Source organism: Chiloscyllium plagiosum, chromosome 18 (assembly GCF_004010195.1).
Source record: "Chiloscyllium plagiosum isolate BGI_BamShark_2017 chromosome 18, ASM401019v2, whole genome shotgun sequence".
NCBI lineage: Eukaryota > Metazoa > Chordata > Chondrichthyes > Orectolobiformes > Hemiscylliidae > Chiloscyllium > Chiloscyllium plagiosum.
Genome location: NC_057727.1, coordinates 48,052,566 through 48,080,513, shown reverse-complemented (window position 1 = coordinate 48,080,513; position 27,948 = coordinate 48,052,566). Strand labels below are relative to the sequence as shown.

The 27,948-nt window shown below is 39.2% G+C and overlaps 1 protein-coding gene across 7 annotated transcripts in view; it reads left to right on the top strand.

Annotated features, from left to right (window-relative positions):
* The window catches only part of pdzrn3b (PDZ domain containing RING finger 3b), a 305,300-nt gene extending 277,846 nt beyond the window's left edge, over nucleotides 1-27,454 (top strand). For 5 of the 7 annotated variants that reach the window (XM_043708361.1, XM_043708359.1, XM_043708362.1 and 2 more), the window contains 7 exons: nucleotides 3,386-3,470; nucleotides 7,309-7,407; nucleotides 8,649-8,711; nucleotides 9,402-9,503; nucleotides 18,810-18,926; nucleotides 19,215-19,283; nucleotides 24,931-27,454. In XM_043708361.1, the coding sequence (XP_043564296.1) occupies nucleotides 3,386-3,470; nucleotides 7,309-7,407; nucleotides 8,649-8,711; nucleotides 9,402-9,503; nucleotides 18,810-18,926; nucleotides 19,215-19,283; nucleotides 24,931-26,514 (2,119 nt within the window). In that variant the 3' untranslated portion in view covers nucleotides 26,515-27,454. The remainder of the gene's footprint in view (nucleotides 1-3,385; nucleotides 3,471-7,308; nucleotides 7,408-8,648; nucleotides 8,712-9,401; nucleotides 9,504-18,809; nucleotides 18,927-19,214; nucleotides 19,284-24,930) is intronic. The other 2 variants (XM_043708360.1, XM_043708365.1) reach the window with 1 other exon arrangement.
* Nucleotides 27,455-27,948: the final 494 nt, after the last annotated feature.

Here is a 27,948-nt window from a genome sequence, read left to right as displayed (position 1 = left end):
AAAAGACCTTGGCTATTCACCCTTTCCACGCCCCTCATAATTATGTAAACCACTATAAGGTCACCCCTCAGCATCTGATGCTCCGGGGAAAATAGCTCTAGCCTATTCAGCCTCTCCCTTTAGCTCAAACTCTCCAACCCTGGCAATCCTTGTAACTGTGCTCTGAACCCTTTCAAGTTTCACAATGTCCTTCCAATGTCAGAGAGACCAGAATTGCATGAGTATTCCAAAAGTGATCTAATCAATGTCCTTTTCACTGCAATGTGACCTCCCAACTCCGACACTGAATGCACTGACCAATAAAGGCAAGCATACCAAACACCATCTTCACTATCCTGTCTACCTGTGACTCCACTTTCATGAACTATGAACCTGCACTCCACCTTTACGCGTTTTCATCCAGCACCACCACCTATTTAATATCAGTGTTTTTCAAAATGTCACTATTTATTTCCCCACATGCTCTGTCTTCCATATCCTTGCCCACTGTAAACACTGGTGCAAAATACTCATTTAGTATCACCATATCTCCTGCAGTTCCACATATAGGCAGCTTTGCCATTCTTTAAGGGGTCCTATTCTCTCCCTAGTTTCTCTTTTGTCCTTAATGTATTTGTAGAATCCCTTTGGATTCTCCTTAACTCTATTTGCCAAAGCTACCGCTGGTCCCCTATCTCCCCTCCTGATTTCTCTATTGAGTATATTCTTCCTGTTTTTATACTCACTCAGGAATTCACTCAGTCCCTGCTGTGTGTACTTGACTTATGTTGCTTCTTGTTCTTGATGAAAACCCCAATTTCTCGAGTCATTCAGCCTTGCCCTTTACCTTGCAGGAACATACTGTCTCTAGACTCTCGTCATCACCTTGATTTTTTTTTGCATATTTCTGGTCATTCAGAAATTCAGAACAAATTGGAATTAATTTGTCCAGCAGTGGGGAAGGCTGAAATGATTAAAGTGGGCCCCTTATTAACCAGGAATTTCTCAGTGACCATGTCATTTGTGGTACATGTGTTTTTTCTCATGTTGTTGGGATCAGTAATTCTGCCTCACCAGGACCTGAAATATAATTGACATTTAGTGATTAAACAAAAATAACACAACAAATATGCAAGACTGCATTCAGTACGACACAGTCAAGTTGATCACAGTGTTTTCTCACAACTTGTAAATTGTTTTCCGAGAGATTTCAGAAGAAAAGCTATAATCACGCAAGTATATGCATCAAAAGCTAAACTTTGTATGAAACTGTTAATCGATATTCAACATAGTATTTCCAAAATTGCAGGTAAGAGTGGGATATTTTAAAGATTTCTCTCTCCATAATGGCTCTCGGGATACAATTTTTAAGTTCTGTCAGCTTGTTAAGTAATTTCATTTAAACAACTCATGGAGAAATTAATGTACCACTGGTTTGGAAAAGATACTGAGCCAGGCAAAGTACAAGAGCTAATTTAATGACATCCTGGATGACAGCAATATCCTGATGTGAATTTGGCTCCCTAATGTTGACGGTCCTGTTATGTTGAAGTTTATGTGGTCAGCATTTGATTCCACAGAAAAGTTAAAACATGGTACCAAACAAAAAATGCTGTATGTATAGGTGATTCTTTGTCAGCAATTAATGTTTATTTTTTTAAATTTGCAAGTTATATTAAATTATGTTAATAATTATTAATTATTATAATTTTAAAATTGCACAACATGCATTCGCCATATTTTTGACAGTGAAACAAATCTTAAATAGAAATGTTTGTACAAAGATTAATCTAAAAGATATTTTTATAAGTGTGGGAAAGGTTTCCAGCTTTTCTCACAAAGAACAGAAAACCTGACCATTGATAATGCATTAACACTGCAGGACATACAAAGTTGTTCAGTATAACACACTGTTTTGAAAAAGCAGACCTATGAAGAGATTCTTTCAGTAGCTCTAATAGTGCAGGCCACAAAGCTGGAAGAGTTGTACTTCACATTTGATTGAAATTACATTGGCTCAGAGCAGACAGAGGTACTGTGTCACATGTTAAAGTGATACTGAAATGTGGTGAAAAGGAGCAGAGTAATGGGATTGGAGTTCTACTCAAACAAATCAGCAAATAGCACTTAAAGAGGATAAAGACCTTGGGTGCTTTTCTATAGCCAATGCATTAAAGAAAATAATTTGAATTAGAAAAGCTGCTAATGCATTCATTTTAATGCCAAAGACAGTGAGGAAATTGGTCAGTACTGTCAAAATTTGCATGATACCCAGACAATTGAATTTTCAGGATGTGTTATTTTGGTTCATAAAGAAGAGGATTTTGATCACAAATCAGTAGAGAAGTATTAAACCTATATTTTAATATGATCACAATGATTCTTCAGAGGAGTCAATATGCTGGATCAATATCTTGGAATCCCTGACCTGTTCTTTTTGGCAGTCTCTCAAGACCGAGAATGACTTTCTTCCACTGCTGAGTTATGGATCCTGAGATGATTTTACATGATGATGGAGTTGCATACATTGCCACAGACGAAGCAGATGGTGTTTGAAGAAGCGGTGTTAATCCTCACTTTGTAACTGAGTCTTAAATCCAGGCCACAGTGCTGAGAGCACTGAATCCTATGCACTATACCACAAGGAAATTAGTGACCTAACACCATAATGGGAGCAACAACATGGCATGTGCTGACACAGTTCAGTGTGAAGGCTGTTCTCTACCTTCTAAAGACAACTAAGGGATCCTCAATAATAAGACCTGTCAAAACTGCTCAAGTCTCAAACATATAAAAGGATCAACAATTCTGCTAGGAGGGTTTCACTAAAGTTTGGACTGAGTCACCCCACTGAGATTGAAAGATTCCTTGACTTCAACTCTCTTTGTCTGAATTAACGAGAATTTCTGTCACACAATAAAAAAAATGTTCATGGTGTTCTGTTTGGGAAGTATAATTATTGGGCAATGCCAGCAGTCAGGTTTCCTGCAGATCCTTTTTGTTTGAATTGTGTTTTATGATAAATATTGATTTGCAAGATGTTCTTGTGCTTTTTGCTTCATGAAAAGCTAGAAAATGTGTGCTGTGTCAGGCAGGATGATTTAGAGAGGACAGGGGTACGCTTTATTATAAGTTGCAATGCAATATGCACTGCACAAAAACAAAACATATGATTGACTGCTGAAACTCCTTCTCAGCTATTAGAGCCTGGATGGACTATGACTAATTCAATCCCTTTTGCTTGGTTGTTAAAAGATATTGCAATAAAAATAAATGGTTCTATGACTTTTATGTGTTGAAGTCTACATTACTGTTGCTTCCATCTTTTCTAATTATTTTGTTGTGGTACTTGACTAACATTAATTTGAAATGTGAATCATCTTATTCACATTTGTTTTCACGGTAGACATCCATCAGGACAGGATTATTACGATCCAAATGACTACTTGGGTTTGCAAACTGAAATGGACAGAGAAGAGTTAGAATACGAGGTGAGTTCTCTTTGTGAAGGTCATTCAGAATAAAAACCTATCAAGTACAGTGTATTTTAAAACTTGGAAGATTTTCTTCACTTTATTGTAAAATACCTTTTTGATGTATGCAGCCATTCACACTCAGTCATCTTGAACATTTTTCCACATGCAATCATAATTCTTAAGTGCAAATCTTCAGTTATGGTTGATCTATAATTGGTAGGAAAATATGTAATTTATTTCATAAAGTACAAACTTTGTTTTGAAACAGAAAGATTTCAAGTACGTATGTCTTCAAAACATGTCAAGGCTTCAAGTAAAACAGAACAAAGATTTTTATTTTCTCGTTTCTAATGCATAATCAACAGAATCTTTAATTATGTCACCACTGAGAATATATTGCGAGTTGTAAATTGGTGCTGAAGTATGCTTCATCTTCAGGGTACCAGTGGAATGCTTTGAGCAAGTGATGAGTTTTAATAATTCTCCACCCTGTTCTGTGCAGCTTTTGATAATAATGTCTTCTCTGGAAAGATTAAGCTTCAGCTTCTGACTCGGCATTTCCTATTATGTTGTGAAGCATTCATTATACTCTAACTTCACAGTAAATTGGTACACTTTCAAAAGTCATTAACTGCATAACAAGTTGAGTGTATCTATTTTCAGGTCATTAATTTCAAAATTGCTATTTTGATAACCTATATCATCAACACATCAAAGCAGCTGAAATTAGCTCAGAAATTATAACAGTTAATAATTAAATTATAAAATTAATGCGACATGAAAAGAAAAATATCACGCTTGAAATAGTGAAGCTTTTTGCTGTTCATTCTTTTGTGCTGATGTATGCCAGACCATTAATAATAGTGACTTTGATATACTGTGTGGTGGCTAAAGGTGAGCAGCACAATGACACAGACAGCTGAGCATTGGGAAACTCTTAATGCCCTGATAGTATGGCTTGAGCCACTAAAGAAGCTTGTTCAAATCTTGAAGACGAAGATCAATGGAGAGGTCAAAGTACTAACAAAGCAGAGCTCCAGTACCTTTCTCAGTTACTTTTTGTTGTCCGTTGATAAATGCTTTTGAACAGACTACAGAGACACTTGTTCCATTTACTGTAATGGAAATGTCGAACTGTGCAAGAAAAATATCAAGTCAGCCTTATGGGGTTTCTCTCCAATGAACGTGCATGGAATTTAGTTTTGTTAGTAATGTAAGGAACAGCTATTTTCTGCAAACATGTCTGTATTAAATCAACAGTTTAGTGAAAGAAAGCATAGGCAAAATATCTTTTTGTAGTTTTTATTGTTTATTTCTAACATTTAAATTCCTTTATAATTTATAAAATTGCATTTCTAAAGAGATAATATGGCATTAACATAAGATGTGAATGTTGTTGCATAGCTTAAAATTCTGTATCATCTGCTCGACAGAAATTAGTCAGTTGAAGTTAACGCATAAACCTTAAAAAAAATGAAAAACTAAAATGAAGGTTTCTCGAGTCGTCAATTCCTGCAATATCATAAAAAAAAACTTGAAAATGTTGACAGACTGAAGTTAATTTATTTGACATGTGCAAGTACATAAAATTATTGTACATTATGCATTGTTAAATGCAGAATAAATAGTCCAGAAATCATGGGGAGTTAAATGTGATTTGCTATTACTACTTCAGAGGGATGAAATGCAAGAATTAGAAGACATATGACAATAAAGAATTGAATTGGGAAATATTATTTCCAAAGTTGGTTCATTCTACCTGATTGGCTTACTTAGAAAATGCTGTGGAATGCAACTTTGTTTTAAAATATAATATATGCCGCTTGAAGCATACCAATCATAGTAGAGAACAAAAACATTCACAATGAAATTCCAAGTCAGGGTTCCAGAATATATTTTGTTTGTTGGCTTACTAGTTATAAAGCACTGTATTGATTGTTTACATTCGTTTTAAATTAAGGGTCCACAAATGTTGCATATAGTTGGTATAAAGTAATGGGAACTTGAGCTGCTGTCTATAATCTGCAGTTCAAAGAAGAAAGCTGGATAGTAATATGACTATCTAACATTGCAATTCACAGCCCCAACGTTGGGTTATTGTTACCACTTTATCACCAGAACTACAATAACTTCTATCCCATTTAATAGGCTCCTAACTGTCATTCATTTCTGCAGTTGGCATTATCGCTAATAATTTGGATTTTGAATCTCATGTAATACTCCCTTTCCATTTTACAAATGATTTATGTTGTTTCAAAAAGAACACTTAGCAAATTGATTTGAGCTTATGTAAAAATAGCAGAAGTATCATGGAAGAGTGAACTTATTGAGCAAGTTTCAAAATTTGGCAAATTTAGAAAGAAGATTGCTGGTTTGACTATCTCTGCCTGACAGCGGTCATACAGAGCTATCATAATGTATTTTTCAGTTTGTTGATGGCTGTCCGAGAATCAGTGATCTACATACCACCAAATCAGTAATTGTGATGTACGCACACCTTCTAGTCAAGTGTATTTGCATCAGTTTTCTTGTGCTATGTGCTAAAGACTGCAAAAATGATTTTGATATCTCTTACCATGGAACAGTAAGAAATAGGAACAGGAGTAGGCCGTTCAGTCGCTCGAGATTGTTCCACCATTCAATAGGGTCATGGCATATCCCCATTAACTACAACTCCTTGAGTTGCAATTCACTCATGACATTACATTGTCATTGTGGAACGCAGTTTCAATGATACATGTTGTATTCCAGGTCCCAAGTTGTTGTTTCATTTAAAGCCTGACATCCCCCCCCCCCCCCCCCCCCCCCAACACACACACAATGTTTGTACAGACAATATTGTTTTGCCCCTCTTTGTTGGAAATTTGACATTATAAGGAAAGTTTAGTGATAAATGGTTGTCAGTGTAGATTGATTTAGAGATGTATGTTTGAAGATGACCCTGAACTGAACTGACATAGAGAACAATAATAATGAAAATATATCCTTATTTGGGATCATCAATAATGTGCAGAAAAATATTTTTTGATTCTCATTGAATTTCAGGTTCTTACATGTTTGGCTTGTTAAAAGAATTACATAGGCTCACTTTCCATAATGAGGTGATATCCAAATTTTGTGCCCTGCTGAAGTCAAATTTCACACCAATTGAATGTTGAAAAGCGCAATTTTATATATATATATGTATATAGCATAGATAGATATGTATGTACGTATATGCAAAAGGGTAAAATTCAAATCAATTGTCAAAAGTCATGTTACCTTTTAAGGTTAACGCATTTGGAAGCCTGAGGTGTTTTCTATGATGAGCTGATTCAGGAAATGAAATACAGTCCATATCAAAGAGACTTTTTCTACACACTAACCCAGGGTCACTACTTGAAAATGTGAGGTTTCAACAACATTTATTGCAGACTTACCTTAAAGACACTGGAAAGCAATTGAAGAAAAATGAATGCATTTTGACACAGTAAAACACTGACTTTCTCATCAAGTAATGGTAGGCATCTGAAATTGGTAAAAATGCATTTTTTTCTTTCATTAATTGTTGACATCATTTTTGAATGCCATACAAAATTTATGGACATGTCGGTTATCTTTGTATTAATGCAGTTTGTATATGAATCTGGCATACTAGAATGAACTGACCTGAAGACCACCAAGATCTTTGTTGCATGGTGCATAGGTTCATGTGAGTGCTTGCAATGTCACTATATTGTGCGAAACTCAACCTAAGGAATATTAAATCTGAAGCATTGTAACCAGAGCTGAACATCCGATCTGAATTTGAGTGAAAAGTCTCAATTTGGTTCAAATGCCTTGCTGAATTCTCTCTCAATTTGTCTTTGATTAGGAAGTAGACTTGTACAGATTACACAGTCAAGACAAGCTTGGTCTCACAGTTTGCTATAGAACAGATGACGAAGATGACTTGGGAATATACATAAGTGAGGTAAGAAGCACATGTTGCATTCACTAAGTCCTCACTTAACATTGTTACGTTTAATATTATTTCCTTTACCTTGTGCAGCTAGTGGGTGTAACTTCTTGTTGAACATCCTGAGGTTTGTTTTAACATTATTTCCTGCCTGACTCCACTTTCATGCATTAGTCACAAAATTTGCACATTCTCCCCATGTCTGCCTGGGTTTCCTCCGATTGCTCTGGATTCCTCCCATAATCCAAAGATGTCAGGTTAGGTGAATTGGCCTTGCTAATTGCCCATAGTGTTAGGTGCATTAGTTGGGGGTGAATGTAGGGGAATGGGTCTGGGTTGGTGTGGACTTATTGGGCCGAAGGGCCTGTTTCCACACTGTGGGGAACCTAATCCAATCTAATCAAACACTAAATTGTTCCTCCCACACCATTGACCATGTGACTCAATTATACGAAGCACTAAAAGGATTCTGTAAATCCTGCACCAGTACTACATGCGAATTCACCTGCAATAGGCTAAAAATGGCTTGCCCGATGAGGTTTGATATCAGGGTTCCACGTGAGCAAACACATTGGAAATGAATGATACCAGCAAGAGGAAGGAGTTGCTTTAGCTATTTTATTGTAATAAAACATGTTGTGCATGGTTTTCTGTTTGTCAGAATACCTGAGCAGGACTGGTACCTGCTAATATCCCTCCAGGTCACTCACCATCCTGATTTGGAAATATATTGCCGTTCCTTCTCTATTGCTGGATACAAATCCTGGAATTCCCTCGCGAAAGGCATTGTGAGTCCAGCCACAGCACATAGACTGCAGTCATTCCAGAAGGCAGCTCACTACCACCAGTTCAAGGGAAGCCAGAGACAGGCAATAAACGATGACTGAGCCTGCGACATCCATATCCCACAAGAGAATTGTTGATGAAGTTGCAGGAAATGAATGTCCTCATTCATATTGGACTTCTAACTTAAAAAATAAACCAAAACTGCCTTTATTTAAGGGGGTATCAGAAAATTGTAAGATGTGAATTTGCCTACATAATTACCTCCATATTGATTTACCAGGTTTATTTTCTCTGTCAAAAAAGTTGGAAAATCTGAATAATAACAGGTAAACCTACAAATTGTCAGTTGCAGAACAGCATGGCGAAGAAGTATGAACAATACACCTACTCTACAGGCCTTAAATGCTGTTTTGTGCAAAATGGCATCTAAAAATTAAAACAGAAATTTACCATTTACTCTTTACTCACAGATTGATCCCAACAGTATTGCAGCGAAAGATGGCCGCATAAGGGAAGGAGACCGAATAATTCAGGTAAAGAACAGCTCTCTCTACTATTGTTTGTTTACTTTGTTTATGTATGCATTGTATTTTCCACAAGTTATTTGAATGTGGTGATTCAATTGTGATGCATTTAGAGTGAACTTTACATGGAACATTCAAAGTTTTTGCAACGAAGATTGTCCTAAGGCTGCCCTGGTACATTTTACATATTGTTAATGTTGTCGAAAAGGAGTCGGGCAGTTTGATAAATACAATGATTCAACTCTATCTTTGTGTCTTGCGCTTTTTAAAATAATTACTACTCTTATAAATGGTAGTTCCTGCCATTCTAGCACCATATGCTGGCACCTCTGTCTTTCTTTCTGTGAGGGAAAATGGCCAGGGGCTGACTCCTACGTTTTCATTCGTGAGTTGGAGTTGTGCTGAGATCAACCACATTATCAGACCAAACATACTTTATATGCTGTAATTTTTCAAAAATGTGTCCATCAAATGCCACTTAGAATTATCTGCTGGATTACTGAGGTTGGAGTACTTGAACAAACAGATATTTGTTTTTGACTTTATTTAATCAAGTCAGTTTGGAATTCTATCATTTGTAATAGATTAATTATGTTACTTGTCAAAAGCTGCACAGTTTGATGGTCAACTTTATACCTCTTCAACAGCAAGACTTATTATATTTAAGTCAATTAAGTTGCGTTTCTATGTTTTCTATAGATAAATGGTAATGAGATTCAAAACAGAGAGGAGGCTGTGGCCCTGCTGACCAGCGATGAAAGCAAGAACATTTCTCTGCTTTTGGCACGGCCTGAGATGCAGGTAAGGGAATTTAATCTTTTGCCAAAAGGATTGGTCACCAATGAAATATACAATTTTTATGCAACTGCCACTTAGCTCACTTGAATGTGCATGCATTTACCCTCTTACATTAGCAAAGCTCTGTGATGATCACAATATGTTGAACTTGTTATGAATGAATATTTAATAACTCCAGAATTAAGGAGGAAATAAAAAACAAACATAATATTATATGCATTAGATTATTTTCAGGAAACACAATCAAACTTTTTCTTTTATTAGTATCGTTCAGGGTGAATTAAAAATAATTAAAATGTTGAGCAGTGTAAAAATTGTCAATTGTAAAATGTCTATTGTTGGTCCCCTCTCATAAAGAAACAGGAATGAGCGCAGAATAGGAATTACCAGAGGGCTTCTTGTAATCAGTCACCATAATTTTGTAGTAGGTACAGTCATACCAGCTGATGAAGCCCTGAGAAAATTCCTGGTGAAGGTTTTGAATTTGTACTTTTATCTGTAGGTCTAAAGTCCATGTATCCCTTTTACCAACATGAAGGGACTATCATTTCAGTTGCTGGTATTGTTTTTTCTTACTTTGTCTGCATTCGTATTGGATATTATCACATTTTGAGAAATCTTTTAACCGTCTTCATAGATTGGTAGAACTTTGTCAGTGATTTGGAGGCAAAATCTGGATCATTCAGATTGGGAACATTACAGAAAGGTTAATGGGTTAGGATCTTGATGTAATCCTGCTTTCTTGCAGCTTTCCCCTGAGCTGCTTGCATCCAGCAAGGAACTGCCATGGAACTGGTATGAAGCAATTGTGGTACTTTAATGAAATTAGTAGCCCTTTAAAGGAAACCAAACTGACATGAAATGAGAAGAATGAAGAGTGAAGCCAATAAGTTTCGAATGAGACTGAAAGGCTTGCACTGAAAGGAGCATTACCCCCTGATCAACTCACCGATTTTGTTGGGACTACAATTTTGTGTCTTTGTCATGTCTAAGGGTGATCTTACCTTAGCGCCTACATTGGTTCCCTCTGCCATGGGAGTGTACCTATTCTGAAATTAGTTAAACCTCTGAGAAGGATGTGCAGCTTGCGTTAGCTCAGCAGTCATAGCAGTGGGGCAATAACTTCAGCAGATGCCTCTCCACATCTACATGCATCTGCGTGTTCCAGAGAGGATAGATATGGAGCTGTACCCCGAAGGAGGAAATACCCTCATCGAAGGGTCAATACACTAAGGGTTGGCTTCCAAGCCCTTTCTGATAACAGTGCTCCTGAAGGCTCAGACATTCATGAACATGATCACAAATCTTTGCATCCTCTTGGAATAAACTTTGCTAAAGAGGAGTAGGTGGCTGTGGCCCATGGCTGTCAAGGTATCCACAGTACTCAATGACTTTGCATTTTTGTTCTTCCAGTACTTAGCTGCTAGAATATGTAGACTGTCACAATCTGCAACTCCCTACAGCATTAACTACACTGCTGAAGGCCTGTTTGTAACTTCCAAAGACATGAGTGTGCGACACATTTTGAAAATATATATGCAGCTCCTCTTTTTAAATATCTGCTGTATTACTTTTGTTGCTATTGAACCTGACAAAGTCACGCCAATATGGGAAATAAGCCCTAAAGATCTCAAGAATGAAAGAAGTTGCAATAGCCAAGCATTGTTCATTTCCCACCATCAACTTACTCCTTGATTGCAGATGACAACAGAGGTGAAGGAACCTGAACTGTGACTAATGATTACAACCAATTTAGCGTGGATAATACTGAGGTTAAAAGCAATATGCAAGAATTGTGTTTGGAAATGACCTGCACGCACTCTGCACCTACTTTGTGTATGAGAGTATGGAATCAGTCATAAATCTATACATCATTGGCAGCTGTCAAAAGGATCCCTCTGCCACTCAAGTCTAGGAAATACACAGTGGGCCACGTCACATCTCCATTCTCCCTTATAGTGCACTGGCCTGCTGAGAAAATCTGGACAAAGCATGACCTCTCTCAGGTTCAATGGTGTTTCACAAGAAGCTGAAAACTTTCAAGACAACTTTGCAGTCTATCACACTCTGAAATCTTGATGGTTAACTGATGATACCAAAGCGAAGCTAGCAATATTAGCGAATTCCATCACGTAGGGTGCTTGTCTCTCCTTATCACAGGGGAACAATACAAATAGGTATGATCTGGAGAAAAATGAGACTAATGACATGGGGTTGAGGGTTGAGAGGTGCCACACACGTTCATAGTTGCTCCTTGAATTGAGCTGATGACATGACATTGCAGAGCAGCAAGCGACTACTGAGCTGGGATGGCCACCAATCCTTCTGAGCTCTGAGTCCTTCTGCTCCTACAGATAACACAGGCCGATGATGATGAGGCTGGAAATTCTTCATCTGTGCCTATACTTTCTTCACACAAAAGCTGCATTAAATGACAGTGAGGCCTGTAAATGTGGCACCTCACCATTCCACAGAGGTGAAAGCACAGCCAAAGGTTGCTGACGATTTGCATCATTGAACTTTTTACACTCCATAGCCATTGAAATGTCCTCAGAGTGTCACTAGGAACAGTTATCTTGAAGGAGGGTGAATAAGACCCATCTCCTATCCCATTGGCAAAGCATCCTGAGTGTTACTAGGGTTCTCAACTGAATGGGAGAATGTAATTCGGTGTAAATGCTTGATGTGCCCAGTTGTAATCCAAACCTATAAGCCAAAATCTACAGGAAACTGGAAATCACTCACAATGACCATACTTGGGTCACTTGGCATGTAGAAACGACCATGTGACAATTGAAGCCAACTAACCCTTTGTTTGTTGAGATATCTATTTTCTCTACAGTATACAAGAAAATTGAAGGTATGAAGCAAGATCCTGGCCTTTCTCTCTCTCTCTCTCTCTCTCTATTGGTTTTAGTTTTCATATGTCCAAGATTGGAAAAAATAACTGAGCACAGTAGTTGCTGTCTCCAAAAGCAGAAATAAGACTTTTTTAATCTTTAAGTTAATTAAAATATGCCTCAAAGTAAGTATTCAATCATCTTTAAACTACCTTGATGCCAAAATTGGAAGTGGAAGTTGATTAAAACCGAGCCTGGAACCATCCAAATGATCAGTCTGAGATCTGTATCACCTTTATCTCAAGGAAATTCTCCTGCTATGTTTGTTACAGTAACAATCTATTAATGCTGCAACACTCACTGAATTGGTAAACACTTGCAGTCCAATGAGATGTGGGGATGAGACAGCTACACTTGATTCCTCCTCATCCTCCTCAAACAGCAGCCTAATAACCAGTTTTATTCGGGATGAATTGAGGTTGAGGGAAGTCTCTCGCGTAGTGTCGAGAAACGGTCATCCAAAAAGAAGCTCCTCTCTGGCTCAACCATGTAATGGCAATGCCTTATCCCTTAAGCAACTATGAACGTGTGTGGCACCTCTCAACCCTCAACCCCATGTCATTAGTGCCATTTTTCTCCAGATCATAAAATATTAAAAACGATCCAGCTTCTCAGTTTATCGCCACACCTTACATGTACTAAAACTACAAAACCAATGCTGAATCATCAAGACTTGAAGAACAGTGACCCTACTTCAAATGAAAACTGTGAATTTTACTTCTAAGCAGTGCCATCAGAAAATAAGATGGTGAGTTTTTTTAGTTTTAATGTCCTTTCAGGGAGATTGCAGAGATTCATGCTCACTAATTGCAGTTACAAACAACAGAAGCTATAAAAGTCAAAATGTGATGACTTGAGGCATCTGAAAAAGTTAGTTTTTTTCCATTTTCAGAGGTTATGATATTAACAGTGTACTTGTCACAGTTGCTACCAACTGTTTTATTACACCACATAATTTCACTCTGGGACATAGAGGAAAACAGTCAGTTCATATTTAGTAAGATCTAAATTTACTTGCTGCAACTTCTGTCGATGATATTGATAATGTTAAAACATTGGTTTTCTTTTCTATTTCTGTCCTGTTGTTTTGGAGTATGGAGATGAACCAACTTGAAATAAGTCACCAGTGAATCATTAACTTTATGGCATCGCAACAACAGTTTTTTTTCTATTTTCAGAATTCGGGAGTTTGGTTTTTTATTCCCACATGGTCTAAAATAAGCCAGTCTCTACTTAGTACCATCAAAACTTTGTTACTGTCTTAAAGCATGACATTGCTACAGGAAAGTGATGGCTCATAGTAATTCCACATAGTTAGTTGCAATGTTACTTCATGAATGTATCAACACTTTTGGGGCCTGCTTGTTTGTGCTGTGTTTGAATCAGTTGCACAGAATGATAGGCTGTCTTAATAATTTAAAGACAAAATACTGTGGATTTTGGAAAAAATCAGGACAAAAAACAACGCGCTGTTGAATACTGCCAGATGTGCTGAGTTTTGCTAGCACTTCCTGTTTTCTCCCCCCATTTATTTGACAAAGACACTGTGCCTGAATATCAGATCCATTACACCACTGGAAACCACAATCTGGAAGCTGGATCACCTCCTGATGAAGCACAGAGTGCTGCCAATCACCTTCACCATGGCCTGGGTCGCATACCATTTTTGAGAAAAGCACTGATGTAGGTGTCCCTGTGTCCTGCAGAGGCAACTGATTCGGTCCCTATGGTGATGCCTTGCAGCAATGCCAGCTAATGTGATGTGACATTAACAAATTTGCTTGTTAGTCACGAATGATCAAACTTTCTTTTGCAAGATGGGCCGAGACTATGCTAAGAGTGAGTCAATATGTTCAGTGTTTTTGACTGGCTTATGATGAGCCTGGGTTTCATAGAACCCCTACAGTGTGGAAACAGGCCCTTCGGCCCAACAAGTCCACATCGACCCTCTGATGAGTAATCCACCCAGACCCATTCCCCTATCCTATATTTACCTCTGACTGATGCATCTAACTTATGCATCCCTGAACGCTATGGGCAATTTAGCAAAGCCACTTCCCCTAACCTGCACATCTTTGGACTGTGGGAGGAAACCGGAGCACCCGGAGGAAACCCATACAGTCACGGGGAGAATGTGCAAACTCCACACGGACAGTCACCCAAGGCGGGAATCAAATCTGGGTCCCTGGCACTGACAGGCAACAGTGCTAACCACTGAGCCACCATGCCACCCCACTGTGAAGTGCTGAGCTGCTGTCTTTAGAGCTGTTTTTCACAGGCTGATATTTTCAGTCAGCACTGAAACTGGATCCAGTGATGGGACCTGTGATAACAATGCTGCATGGTCTGCAATGTGAGCAAGAATTGCAGTAGAGATGGCAGAGAGGCGAAGCTGTACAAGAATGGAGATGGCGGACGATATCTATGGAAGACCCTACACAAGTCAAGAGTGTGGTGTTGGAAAAGCACAGCAGGTCAGACAGCATCCAAGGAGCAGAAGAATCAGCGTTTCAGGCATAAGCCCTTCACCAGGAATGAGGCTTGTGGGCTGCGTGGCTGAGAGATAAATGGGAGGGGGTTGGGGTTGGGGGGAAGGTAGCTGTGAATGCGATAGGTGCGAAGACCCTACCCAACACAAGTATTCAGAGAGCGCTTAGCAAAGCTATAACTGATCCAGCAGCACAGCTAATGGAAACTTAAGCTCAGCAATGAGGTGGTTGTTGGTCTGCAAGCCTTGCCCTTCTGGAGGTTGTAAAATTCATTAGCTCCTTCCATTTCCACATCAACAGCTCCTTTCAGGCGCAGGAGAGAAACATCATCAGTGATTTACAGTACATCTCCTATTGCTGCATCCAAGAGATTACAGAGGATAACTGCTCAAGATAAGGGCAGTTCTTTCCTGAGGACAGACAGGCTGGATGAAAGGCCGTGTGATTTGGTCAGGATAACTTTGCCAGGTAGCTAATGGAGCAGGATCATAGGACACAGAATTTATAGCAAAAGATCATGGTATCATAAAACTGATACGATATATTGAACAAACCTAGATTACAAGTAGGAAAGCACTTCAGTGCAATCTAAAAGAAGGCTCCAAGTTTGTGATTGTTATGGACACCACAGCAAATATTGTTATTTTGGGTCTACAGCCATGGATCTGGAGGGGGCAACTCAAACCAAAAGGAAATGGGAGAACAAAAGATGGCATCTTGAATCCTTTTAAACAAGATGGCCAAAGACCAAGTAGATGTGTTCACATCGATATAACTACCCCAGTCCATAATGGACCCGATGTTCCCTTCATGTGAGAGGCTGCATCGCAGCATCCACTGACCCACGTCAAAAAATGAAAGCCACCCACAAAAATCTTTTCATGTCATCTTGATTCAATAACACGTCCAATTCAAATAAAACAGAATTTGCCTACTCACTCTCGGCATTTGCTTAGTACCTGTCTTTCAGGTGTCTTTACCAGTCCTAGTGCTTCTGCACAGTGTCACTTCAGTGGCTGCAGCAGATACCTACTTCCACAGGGTAAACTGCAGATGACCTTACAGCGTGCCTTCAAGCAACTCAAAGAATTGGGCAGTACCACCTTAGCATGAGTGGCAACAGTTTCGGTGTCTAACTAACCAGCAATAACAGGGGCACTGATAGTTTGGTGGTGCTAGAAGCATTGACACAATTATATTGAGTGACAACCACAGGTTTTTGCTCCACAGAGCGTCTCCCACTCCCACCAAGTAGTGCCTGAGCAACCCTGTTGAAGGACAGTTGAGTACTGCAGCATGTGATGGGAGTGTGGTATATTGAAAAGTATGATGGCCTGGTAATTTACAAGATAAAAGGTCATGTGAAAATATATTCACCGGCTTTGATCATGTGAATGAGGTCATAGAGTAATAGAGTCATTGAGATGTACAGCACGGAAACAGACCCTTCGGTCCAACCTGTCCATGCCAACCAGATATCCCAACCCAAACTAGTCTCACCTGTCAGCACCTGGCTCGTATCCCTCCAAACCCCTCCCATTCATATACCCATCCAAATGCCTCTTAAATGTTGCAATTGTACCAGCCTCCACCACTTCCTCTGGCAGTTCATTCCATACAAGTACCACCCTCTGTGTGAAAACATTGCCCCTTATGTCTCTTTTATATCTTTCTCCTCTCACCCTAAACCTCTAGTTCTGGACTCCCTGACCCCAGGGAAAAGACTTTGTCTATTTATCCTAATCATGCCCCTCATAATTTTGTAAACCTCTATAATGTCACCCCTCAGCCTCCGACGCTCCAGGGAAAACAGCCCCAACCTGTTCAGCCTCTCCCTATAGCTCAAATCCTCCAACCCTGGCAACATCCTTGTAAATCTTTTCTGAACCCTTTCAAGTTTCACAACAATCTTTCCGATAGACAATAGGTGCAGGAGTAGGCCATTCTGCCCTCCGGGCCAGCACCACCATTCATTATGATCATGGCTGATCATCCTCAATCAGTATCCTATTCCTGCCTTATCCCCACAACCCTTGATTTGCATGCAATATTCCAGCAGTCTGTCACCACTCTGAGTCTGAACACTTATTTTCATTGCCACCTATTCCCAGTCCCTTCTGCTCACCCAGTCAAAACCTTACCCTACTATGGAAACACAGCCTCTCAACTAACTTCCCCTCCAACACTAGGGTCTCCAGTAAGGCAGCTGAAGGCTTTGAACCCTGTAGCATCCTGGGACACTCTAACTAGTGGCCCATGTTCCTTCCCAATTCCAGTGTTTCAGTGAGTTATTTATAGCCTTCAGTTATTCGACACTGTTTCCTTTTAAAATGGACAGTTCTTTTAAGAGCTGTAGGCTGTTTGGAACACATGCTGACCTCTCACACCCCTAGGCAACCTTTTATCGATACAGCTAACCAGCCATCTGCATTGTACTGGGCTGCACACCATTATCATTTAAGTAAGACATCGGAGAAAAGTCAAATGCTATCTATCTCCACTGAAGCCAACATAGATCATGAATCATAATGCCCATGCTTGAAAAATAATACAAATTAAAATTGTTTCTCAGTAACTTTGTTCTATGCCAAATTAACTAATCTTATGAGTGCAATTGAAGAGAAGCAATTTTTAGTTCTTCTGGGTTTGAGATTGGAAAATGGCAAACGTTACCAGATTTGTCTTGCAGAAATCTATGAAAGTGTTAAAGGTTCAGAGAAACTTCACCTTAGTTTTCTAAAGTTGACCATTATGGTTCATATTAACTTTCAGAACTGACTTAATGATTCGTTATCTAATAATTTAACATTTCCTATGTCAAAGCTTTTGATATGGTAACAAAATTCTGTTTGATCGAGAGATTTATCTGTTTTTTGAAGGAGCTAATGGTCTCCCAGAGGGCATTAGTCATGATCCTGTCTTAATGTCTGAATCAGTGATATAGGATTTGAAAATGTTTTCGGGTGGCTTTGAAGACTGAGTAACTTAGCCGCTCATTGCATCCCATTTTCTAATACTGTCATGTTAAACTCCATTTAATGCAGTGTCAGCATGCTGTTTACCCATAAACTGAATTTTGAACACTATTCTCTGCATCATGAGGACAGCCTATTCTCTAACAATGTTCACCTCCAGCCCCACCTTAGCAACTGTTGCTGGAGTCGTCATCTTTGTTGTTTCTGGATTCAACTATTCTCATGCTCTCCCACACAACCTTTGACCTGCTGTAAACTCTGCTGTTCATCGTTCATCACTTCTAATAATTTTTCTGTTGTGCCACTGATTCATTTTAGTGTGTGTGAATTTTTACACAAGCATGAACATTCACCATCTTGAAGGAAAATCTTCTATGCAGCCATTGTGATTACTTCTGGGTTGTTGCACATGCACATAGATTAGAGGGACAGTGCTGTCTGTATCCTAATCTATACCAAGCCTGCTGACCTGCCAGCTGTCATTGTTCTACATTGAATCTTGGTACTGCCTCAGGTTGAAAATATTTATCACTGTTTTCTAAAACGCTTCAACCTGGCTCAGATTTGAATCCCTTTCGCAGATTTCTTGGGTTCAACCCTCATGACTTCACCATTCATGGTTGTGACATTAACAGCCTAGATGTAGCATTCTAGAATTTTGTTTCATAATCTTCCCCATTTCCCATCCATGCTGAAGACACTTCTTGAAGTTCACCTTTGTCACCAAGGTTTCGCCATTCTTCCTTCGGGGCTGAGTGGCATGCTCCTCTTCCAGTGTTCCTCCTATAGCTCAGTATCCACTTATTTGAAGGACCATAGGAAAATATGATTATGAAAATCATTCCATAAATGGAAATTGCTATTGCTTTACATTATGCTATAGATAGGAATTGGACTGCAGAAACACTATAACCTATTTATATTGCCTTTATTGATGAAATGCAGTTGGATGAAGGCTGGATGGATGATGACCGAAACGATTTCCTGGATGATTTGCATATGGACATGCTAGAGGAACAGCATCACCAGGCTATGGAGTTTACAGCCAACATGCTTCAACAGGTACTGAGAGCATAACTTGATTAACTGTATCTAAAGCAACATCATGGCACAGAAATTAGATTCCACACTGGCTACCATCCAAACGCAGCTTGCCAGAGGGAAATCCTTCAATGTTAAGCTGCCTACTTCACTGACAGGAGCCATCTGGTAGTCCTGGAAAATTGGTTTGAATGACCTAGTGGAGAGATCCTAATGTCTGTGAAGCCAGGACAGCATTATTTGATTTGGTTTATTATTGTCTCATGTACCTAAGTACAGTGAAAAGTTTTTTTTTTAATTTGCATGCAGTACAAGCAGATCATAATACGCAGGATGATTGAACAGAGGGAGGAATACAAAGTTACAGCAGCAAAGAAGGTAAATTAAGTTTTAAAAGTGCAGAACAAGTGTAAAGAATGTGAGAATAAAATCTGCTGTAGAAAGCTCACAGAATGTCTTCATGTGTCAGTGCCATCTTGAATCACAATCAGTGATTGGAAGAATGCTTAGTAAGGCAGACCCTATCACTTTGCTACTATCACTGAAGGAAACTTCAACAAGCATTAGGCCTGTAATTGGTAGTTTCAGGGAATCTAACCTTTGTGTGCCTAAAACAAATGGACCCAAATGTTTTAGATGTGGAATCGATAGCAATGCAGATTTAGCATGGCCTTCCACTCTTAAATTGGTTTAGATACAAAGTCCAGTCTTATGTTTTTAACATTGGGTGTTGTGCATAATTATTTGGTTCAAATATTATCTGTAATATATCTAACCAATGAACAAGTATGACTCTTGAAACTTTATGACAGAAAGGACAACAAATAAAGGTCTCAGAATACTTTAAAATATATGCAGCACGAAAACTGTGTTCACTCCAGTTAATAATGAATATTCAGGTTTGTTTTTGGATTGTACTCGTGACATTAAGGGGTGTTAAGTTTAAAACACAGAAATCACTTCTTTCAAAGAGTTGAGTCTGTGGAATTCACAATCCCAGAGTGTGGTAGATGCTGGGACAATGAGTAAATTTAAGGAGGAGATAGATGTTTAATTCATTGTGTGTGGAAGAGTTATAGAGAATGGACAGGAAAGTGGAGTTGAGTCTGAGATGAGATCAGCCAAACTCATGTCAAATGGCGAAGCAGACCGGAGGGGCTAAATTACCTGCACATGCTGCGATTTCTTATGTATGTTATGCATATGTTGTTTCTCATGACTGTAATTTCTGGGCTTGTGTTAGTGTTTGTGTTCGGGGAAAATCCTTTTTGTAAATTTAGAATTGCTATGAATGAGTAATGGAACATCCTCTCCTCCTTGACATGGCTTCACACATTAGCTAAAAGTAAATTCCTGGCAATCCTTGTACGAAATTCAACAATGTCAATGATTACACTATTACTGCATTACACAACTCATCTGGAATACCTTAGAACTGCTTTCAAGCTTCATACAGCTAACCTTTCTTTCTCTCACTGTTACCATCATACTCTTCCCTCATTTTCCCTGAATACTAACTGTTTCACTATTTCACCTGACAGCCTGCCTTATTTTTCAGAATTTGTCCTCATTTTTCCATTGTCATTTTGTATTTTCTTAATTATCTTTTGAGAATCTGCAGAGTTCCTATCTCATATCATTTCACTTTGCCTTTTCTTGCCTTTTCTCAGAAGTCAAACTAAGGAGCAAGATTGGCATTGTCGCAACACCTAGTGACATGTTTACCCTATCCATGCCTCAGACTACTTCTGTCTTATAAAACATCAAATTACCCATATAAATATGGATGTTCTTCTTGACTATTGACCCATAAAATGAAGCATATGATATGAATCAGTGAATTACTGAGCTGTGATTACAGAAAATTACATATGACAGTGGTCAGTTTTTGAACAATCTGCCTACACGAGAAAGTTTCTTTTTGTTTTATTAAAAATGCGACATTAAATTTAATGATCATCCAGCAAGGTTTGGGCTGTTAACACATTTGTTCTGAATCTGTTGTAACATTTTCCTGCAAGTGCTGTCCAATACAATCCAGCCAGAAAATTTTGCAAATTGTAATGTAGCAACAGCGGAACCTGTTTGACAATTGCTGTCAATGTTCGACCTTGTTATCCATCAGAAATATCCTTATGTCTCCTGTATCGTCCAATTTCCCATCAGTTTAGATATAATAACAGAATGTTTAGACTAGTGTAGATTCTAAAGTAAGCTAATTTCTTTTCATTATCACTTGTTTCTTTGAAAATTTTAACAACTACACTTGATACAATTAGAACTGAAACTTAATTTATAAAGTACATATTCACAGCATCTGGATTTCATGTTGTGGTTCTGTTCGCCGAGCTGGGAATTTGTGTTGCAGACATTTCGTCCCCTGTCTAGGTGACATCCTCAGTGCTTGGGAGCCTCCTGTGAAGCGCTTCTGTGTTGTTTCCTCCGGGCATTTATAGTGGTTTGTCTCTGCCGCTTCCGGTTGTCAGTTCCAGCTGTCCGCTGCAGTGGCCGGTATATTGGGTCCAGGTCGATGTGTTTGTTGATAGAATCCATGGATGAGTGCCATGCCTCTAGGACTTCCCTGGCTGTTCTGTGTTTGGCTTGTCCTATAATAGTAGTGTTGTCCTGAATCACACACACCGGATCATCAATGTCACACTCACAGGAATCAGATTCACTAGAGAGGAAAACTGCAAAAAGAGGAAGAAGAACACCTCTACAATGTATTCGCCAAAAACGGTTACCCCCGCAATTTCATCATCAGATGCCTAAGGGAAAGACAACGGAATGAGGACATGCCACATCCCAAAGGACTAGCCACGTTACCATACATCAAGAACATTTCTGAACTGACAGCCAGACTACTATGACCACTAGGACTTATAACTGCACACAAACCAACAGCCACTCTCAGACAACAACTCACCAGGACAAAGGACCCAATACCCAGCATGAGCAAAACCAACGTAGTGTTCAAAATCACATGCAAGGACTGCACAAAACTCTACATAGGACAAACAGGAAGACAGCTAACGATCCGTATCCATGAACACCAACTAGCCACAAAACGACACGACCAGCTATCCTTAGTAGCCACACACGCAGATGACAAGCAACATGAGTTTGACTGGGACAAGCCAAACAGAGAACAGCCAGGGAAGTCCTAGAGGTATGGCACTCATCCACGGATTCTATCAACAAACACATCGACCTGGACCCAATATACCGGCCGCTGCAGCGAACAGCTGGAACTGACAACCGGAAGCGGCAGAGACAAACCACTATAAATGCTGGAGGAAACATCCAGAAGCGCTTCACAGGAGGCTCCCAAGCACTGAGGATGTCACCTAGACAGGGGACAAAACGTCTGCAACACAAATTCCCAGCTTGACGAACAGAACCACAACAACGAGCACCCGAGCTACAAATCTTCTCACAAACTTTGATCTGGATTTCATTTTCATGGGTTTGTTACGAGCCTGACAGAAGCATTTAAACAATCTAAGAGTAGATGTCATCTGCTCCCATATGTAGAAATGCACCAACTATTCTGAAAATATTAAAATTAAACAAGTATTTTCTTAGCCACCCCAGTGTGGTACAGCTCTATGGCAGGTAAAGTTCAACTGAGCCATTCTGTCCCAGAGGTACAGAGACTACCAACACAGTGCAGGATCAATATTTTGGTTACATCAACTAGAACCAATTAATAGCAATGTACATCTTGGAACAAGAGAATGGTAAATTGTGATTTTTCAAAGGAGTACATTACTCTTAACAGAAAAAGTTATTTCAATTTGTTGTAATGCTTGTACAATTCTGTTGTGAAAAATCTGGTGATCTAATAATTTATTTCTGAAACAAGAACCATTATTGCAGCCTGATCATGGGCAATAGTTGATAATCACTGATGTTGCTTTTCACATTAAGTTCACCCATCCTGATCTTGACGCTTGTTCTGCACGATAAGGTAGCTGCATCAGTTCTTTCTGATGCTGTGAACTTCTGAACTATATTTGGTTGTCTGGGTGAGATTCCAAATAGAAACAGAGGAAGTCGGGGGGGGAGGGGGGGAAATGCAATTGAGTATAGGTAACAACACTCAGATGCTACAAAAAAAAATTTTAAAATGACAAACCAATAGTTGTTCCTGAACATAATCAGGAGAATTCACACTGAAATGAACAGGTTATACGTATAGCATATTTATCATTACATATATAGTATTTGTGTTGAATTGTATGCAGGTAGTGAGCATTAACTCAGGTTTAATTTGAACCATTATTAGTAGAAACAAGTTAAAACTGTGGTTCTTGGATTAGGAGGTATATGCATGTAACATGTCATTATGTTAATAAATGTAAAGTAGATAAAGATTGGCTCCAGTTTAATCTTCACCAACTGGTGAATAATCTGTTTGGTCTGCAAGGGGAATAAGAAAAGTAACTGGTGAAATTGTAAACTGGTGTATCACTATCACAAGAATTACATCTTAAATGACAGCAGCCACTATGACAGAGCTCTTTCTATTAGACTACACTCCTGCTCCCTAAACAGTAGGTTCCATTGTTCTGACATGAAAAATTGTCAGCTTTAGATTAACAGACTCTGATTTGAATAGTCAGGTGGCAGGAAGGCTAAGATAAGGGCAGCGAATGTATCCCCTCTGATCCTGCTGGCTGTGAAATATGAGCAAGGGTAGACCATTCAGCCTCTCAAGCCTGCTTGCCATGTTCTATCTCAGCTCCATTTTCTCACCTCCCATTCCATATTCCTAAGAGACCAAATATCTATTCATCGCAACCTTGCATGTAATCAATGATGGATCATCAAATAATTCCAAAGGTTCACAATTTTCAGAGTAGAAATGTTTCTTTTCATCTCCATCCAAGATGACAGATCCCTTATCCTGAGAGTCTACCTCCATAATCTAGGTTCTCAACAGTCAGGGGAAACAACCTCTGGGTATCTATTCTACCAAGCCCCTTCAGAACTTTGTATATATGAATCAGATCACCCCTAATTTTTGAAGTACCCAGTGATTATCAGATCAATTAGCCTCTCATTTTAGGCCTTTCCAATGTATCCTGCTGTTAACATACATTTTGAACAAATTACCAGCTAATAACATCTTGTTTAAATATATGCATCAGAGCTCAATTCCTCTGATTGTCTACTTTCATTTAGGCTTAAGTCTACAATGTTGATGACCTCCCTGTGGGATCAAACATAGTAGAAGCAAAATCACGGCCAAAAGAGGCCTGGCTTCCTATGTTATATGATTTTCGTTTGGGTATCCTTGTGGTTGCCGTGGGTCCGATATTTTAGAGCTGAAAATGTGTTGCTGGAAAAGCGCAGCAGGTCAGGCAGCATTCAAGGAACAGGAGAATCGACATTTCGGGCATAAGCCCTTCTTCAGGAATCATCCGATATTTTAGCTCTGGATATTACTCATTCATGACTCCAAACCCTTATCCTGTTCCCATCTGAAGCCCCAACTCCTTGCCTGATGGCTGAGACCACTTCTGCAAATTGTTGGTTGCAGGGGATGGGCTCTGTCTTGGTTCAGGTGGATGTTAAAGCATGGAGAGAGGCCAAGTCTCCAAACCCTTTAACCCTTCCCCATTTTACCGGCACTACCACTTGCGTGCTGCATGCCTGCACTGCAACTTCACTCCATCTCACTTGCTCACACTCACTTCTAAGATCAGGGTAGGCACAGTTCATGACTACATATTTTGAACAAACCATTCAAAATCCACAGTAATTTGTTTGCAAAGTTAATCAGATTCTGAAACAATGAGCTACCTCTGTTTTATTTCTAATTTCTGTTATTTGTAATATTTTTTACAAGATGTTAAGTTGTAGTGCAGAGTGCTGTCCCACACAACTGCTTCCTAACTGTTCATTTTACTGCATTCTATTAATAGGACTCACTTCAAATCAACTACATTTCAGTTGATGTGAAAGCTCTGAGCCTTGTTTTTTTTTATTGCCTGCTCTCTTCAATTCTTTTGTGTTTCAGACAAAGCAAGAAGAAGAAGAAGGCACGACAGATACAGCCACGATATTGTCAAACCAGCACGAGAAAGATAGTGGTGTTGGGCGTACCGATGAGAGCACTCGAAATGATGAAAGTTCAGAGCAGGAGAACCTCGGAGATGAGCAAACGACTTCCAATAGCCTCAGTCGCCACATGAAGCTCATGTACAGCCAGGACACTCTTGGTAGTGGCGACATGCCTTTCAGCAATGAGTCATTCTTGTCAGGCGACTACACGGATGTGGATTTTCTTGGCATTCCAGCTGATGAGTGCGAGAGGTTCCGCGAGCTACTAGAGCTAAAATGTCAGATGCAGAGTGCCAACCAGTACAGCCTATACTATCAAAGCAGCACCATGGATATGAGTAAGAATGATCAGGAAAGTGTTGACCGAGAGCTTGAAATGTTGAACGAGGAATTGCGCAACATTGAGCTGGAGTGTCTGAGCATAGTGCGAGCCCATAAGATGCAACAGCTGAAAGAGCAGTACAGAGAGTCATGGATGTTGCACAACAGTAGTTTCCACAACTACAACACCAGCATTGATAGCCGCCGGCATGAACTCTCCGACATCACCGAGCTGCCTGAAAAGTCAGATAAGGATAGCTCCAGCGCTTACAACACTGGTGAAAGTTGTCGAAGCACACCGCTGACATTAGAATTGTCTCCCAACAACTCGTTGCGCAGAACAGCTGAAGATATCAACAGCGAAAGCACTGACGGAACAGCCAGCAATCCTACTTCCAACAGCTCAGCTCAAAAGCCGCTACTGTCCCTTGTGAGAAGCCAAGAGAATAACCCCATAAAATCCAACTCTGTGACCAAGGAGTCTGACCATGGCCACCTGTCAGAGGGGAAGGAGGAGACAAGTCTTGCCGAGGGCACCAAAGGCCATGTTTTCACCCAGAACTCAGGTTCACGAAACATGCCATATCCAACCAGATTCCACCATTCCCCATACAGACATGCTCATATCCCAGCACATGCTCAACACTATCAAAGCTACATGCAGTTGATACAGCAAAAATCTGCCGTGGAATATGCACAGAGCCAAATGAGCCTTGTGAGTATGTGCAAAGAGCCACCTTCTCAGGAGTCCTCACATCAATTGGAGCCCAAAATGGAATGGAAGGTAAAAATCCGAAGTGATGGAACAAGATACATTACCAAGCGGCCCGTCAGAGATAGACTCCTGAAAGAACGTGCACTGAAGATTAAAGAAGAACGGTGTGGTATGACGACTGATGATGATGCAATCAGTGAGATGAAAATGGGCCGTTATTGGAGCAAAGAAGAACGAAAGCAGCATCTGGTGCGTGCCAAGGAGCAGAGAAGGCGGCGTGAATTCATGATGCAGAGTAGATTGGAATGTTTAAAAGAACAGCAGAGTACAGATGAGAAGAAGGAAGTGAACATAATCGAACTGAGTCATAAAAAGATGATGAAGAAAAGGAGCAAAAAAATATTTGACAACTGGATGACAATACAGGAACTGTTAACCCATGGCACTAAATCACCTGATGGAACAAGGATATATAATTCCCTGTTATCTGTCACTACTGTTTAAGTAAGCTTTTCCATGGTGTACATTTAATACTACCATTTGAGGTAGAAAAGATCTTGCCTCGTTAAAAGTGGCATATTCTGTAAATATATAAAACAAGTCAGTAGTCCCTATGTGAATGGAAGTGCTATATACATACCAGAAGTTGATTTGATTATTCCTTTATAGTGTACTTTAAGCAACTACCTGATATCTCGTTTTCACATTGCTTAGAAGTTATTACCTACAGGTTATTACTTTTGGAAATTCATGTGCCAATAGACTTTAGTCCTTGTTATTGTTTTATATAAATTGGAGACTCCAATGAGGTATTTAGGTATGAAATGCTATTTGACTTGATCACACAACAATCTGCAATCATGGATCTGTTTATACAGAAAACGATCTTGTATCTTATAATTTCTTGCTGTTCTACTTGTAACTAGCTTAAATTTGAATCAGTTTTCAGCTGGAAGAATCTTAAAAAATGTAGCCCTGGAATGTGTGTAGACTTGAGCATTTCTGCTGGCAAAACAAGCTGCAGTAAGTTAGAATCAACATACTACAAATGCAGGAAATCTGAAATAAAAACCAAATGCTTGAGAAACTGAGCAAGTCTGACAGCATCTGTGGAGACAGAAACAGTTCATGTTTATGATGCTGTATGCCTCGTATTCAACTTAAAACATCAGTGGTTTCTCCTTCCACAGATGTGTCCAGATCTACTGAGTATTTCCAGCACTTTCTGTTTTTATTGCAGTATATTAGAGCTGTTTTCTTTGCATGTACATACATATAATTTGTTTATGTGAAACAGATTGTGTAATTGTGAAACCCTTGTAGTTAATTGTGCGCTTTGTAGGCCTTGGTGAATTGACCTATTACAGTTTAATTATTATTTAGTTAGTTACACACTTTTGATGTCTTGTAAAGGATGGAAATAAATTATTGTTTTATATATGAATTTCAGTTGTGTGTCGTACTGCTTTAAATAAACAAATTTGACAGCAGTCTCAGTTTCAACACTCGCACTTTACAGCATTTACATCTGAAAACTTGCACTATTAATATTCAATATTTACATCACAGCTGATGTGTCTCAGGTAGCTTGACAAGGAAATTAGTACATCTGAATTTGTCCTTTTTCAATCTCACTCAAATGGCTAATCTAGCGAATCAAATTTAGATTTAAATGTCATTCTTGCTGATAACCAGTGAAAATTATTTTATCAACTTCATGGCAACCTCAAAGACTGAGTTATAACACAAACTTATTCTTAAGGCTTCTAGCATTTAATCCCATTACATTCATGCAACTATTCGATATTATATTACAGAAAAATTACCTCAATGCAAATAAATAATAAATTTCTCAGAATTGCAATCATAATGCAGTGCACTGATGACTAATGCAGTCACCAATTATTTACAATTTACTGGTCCACCCTTGAAACCTAT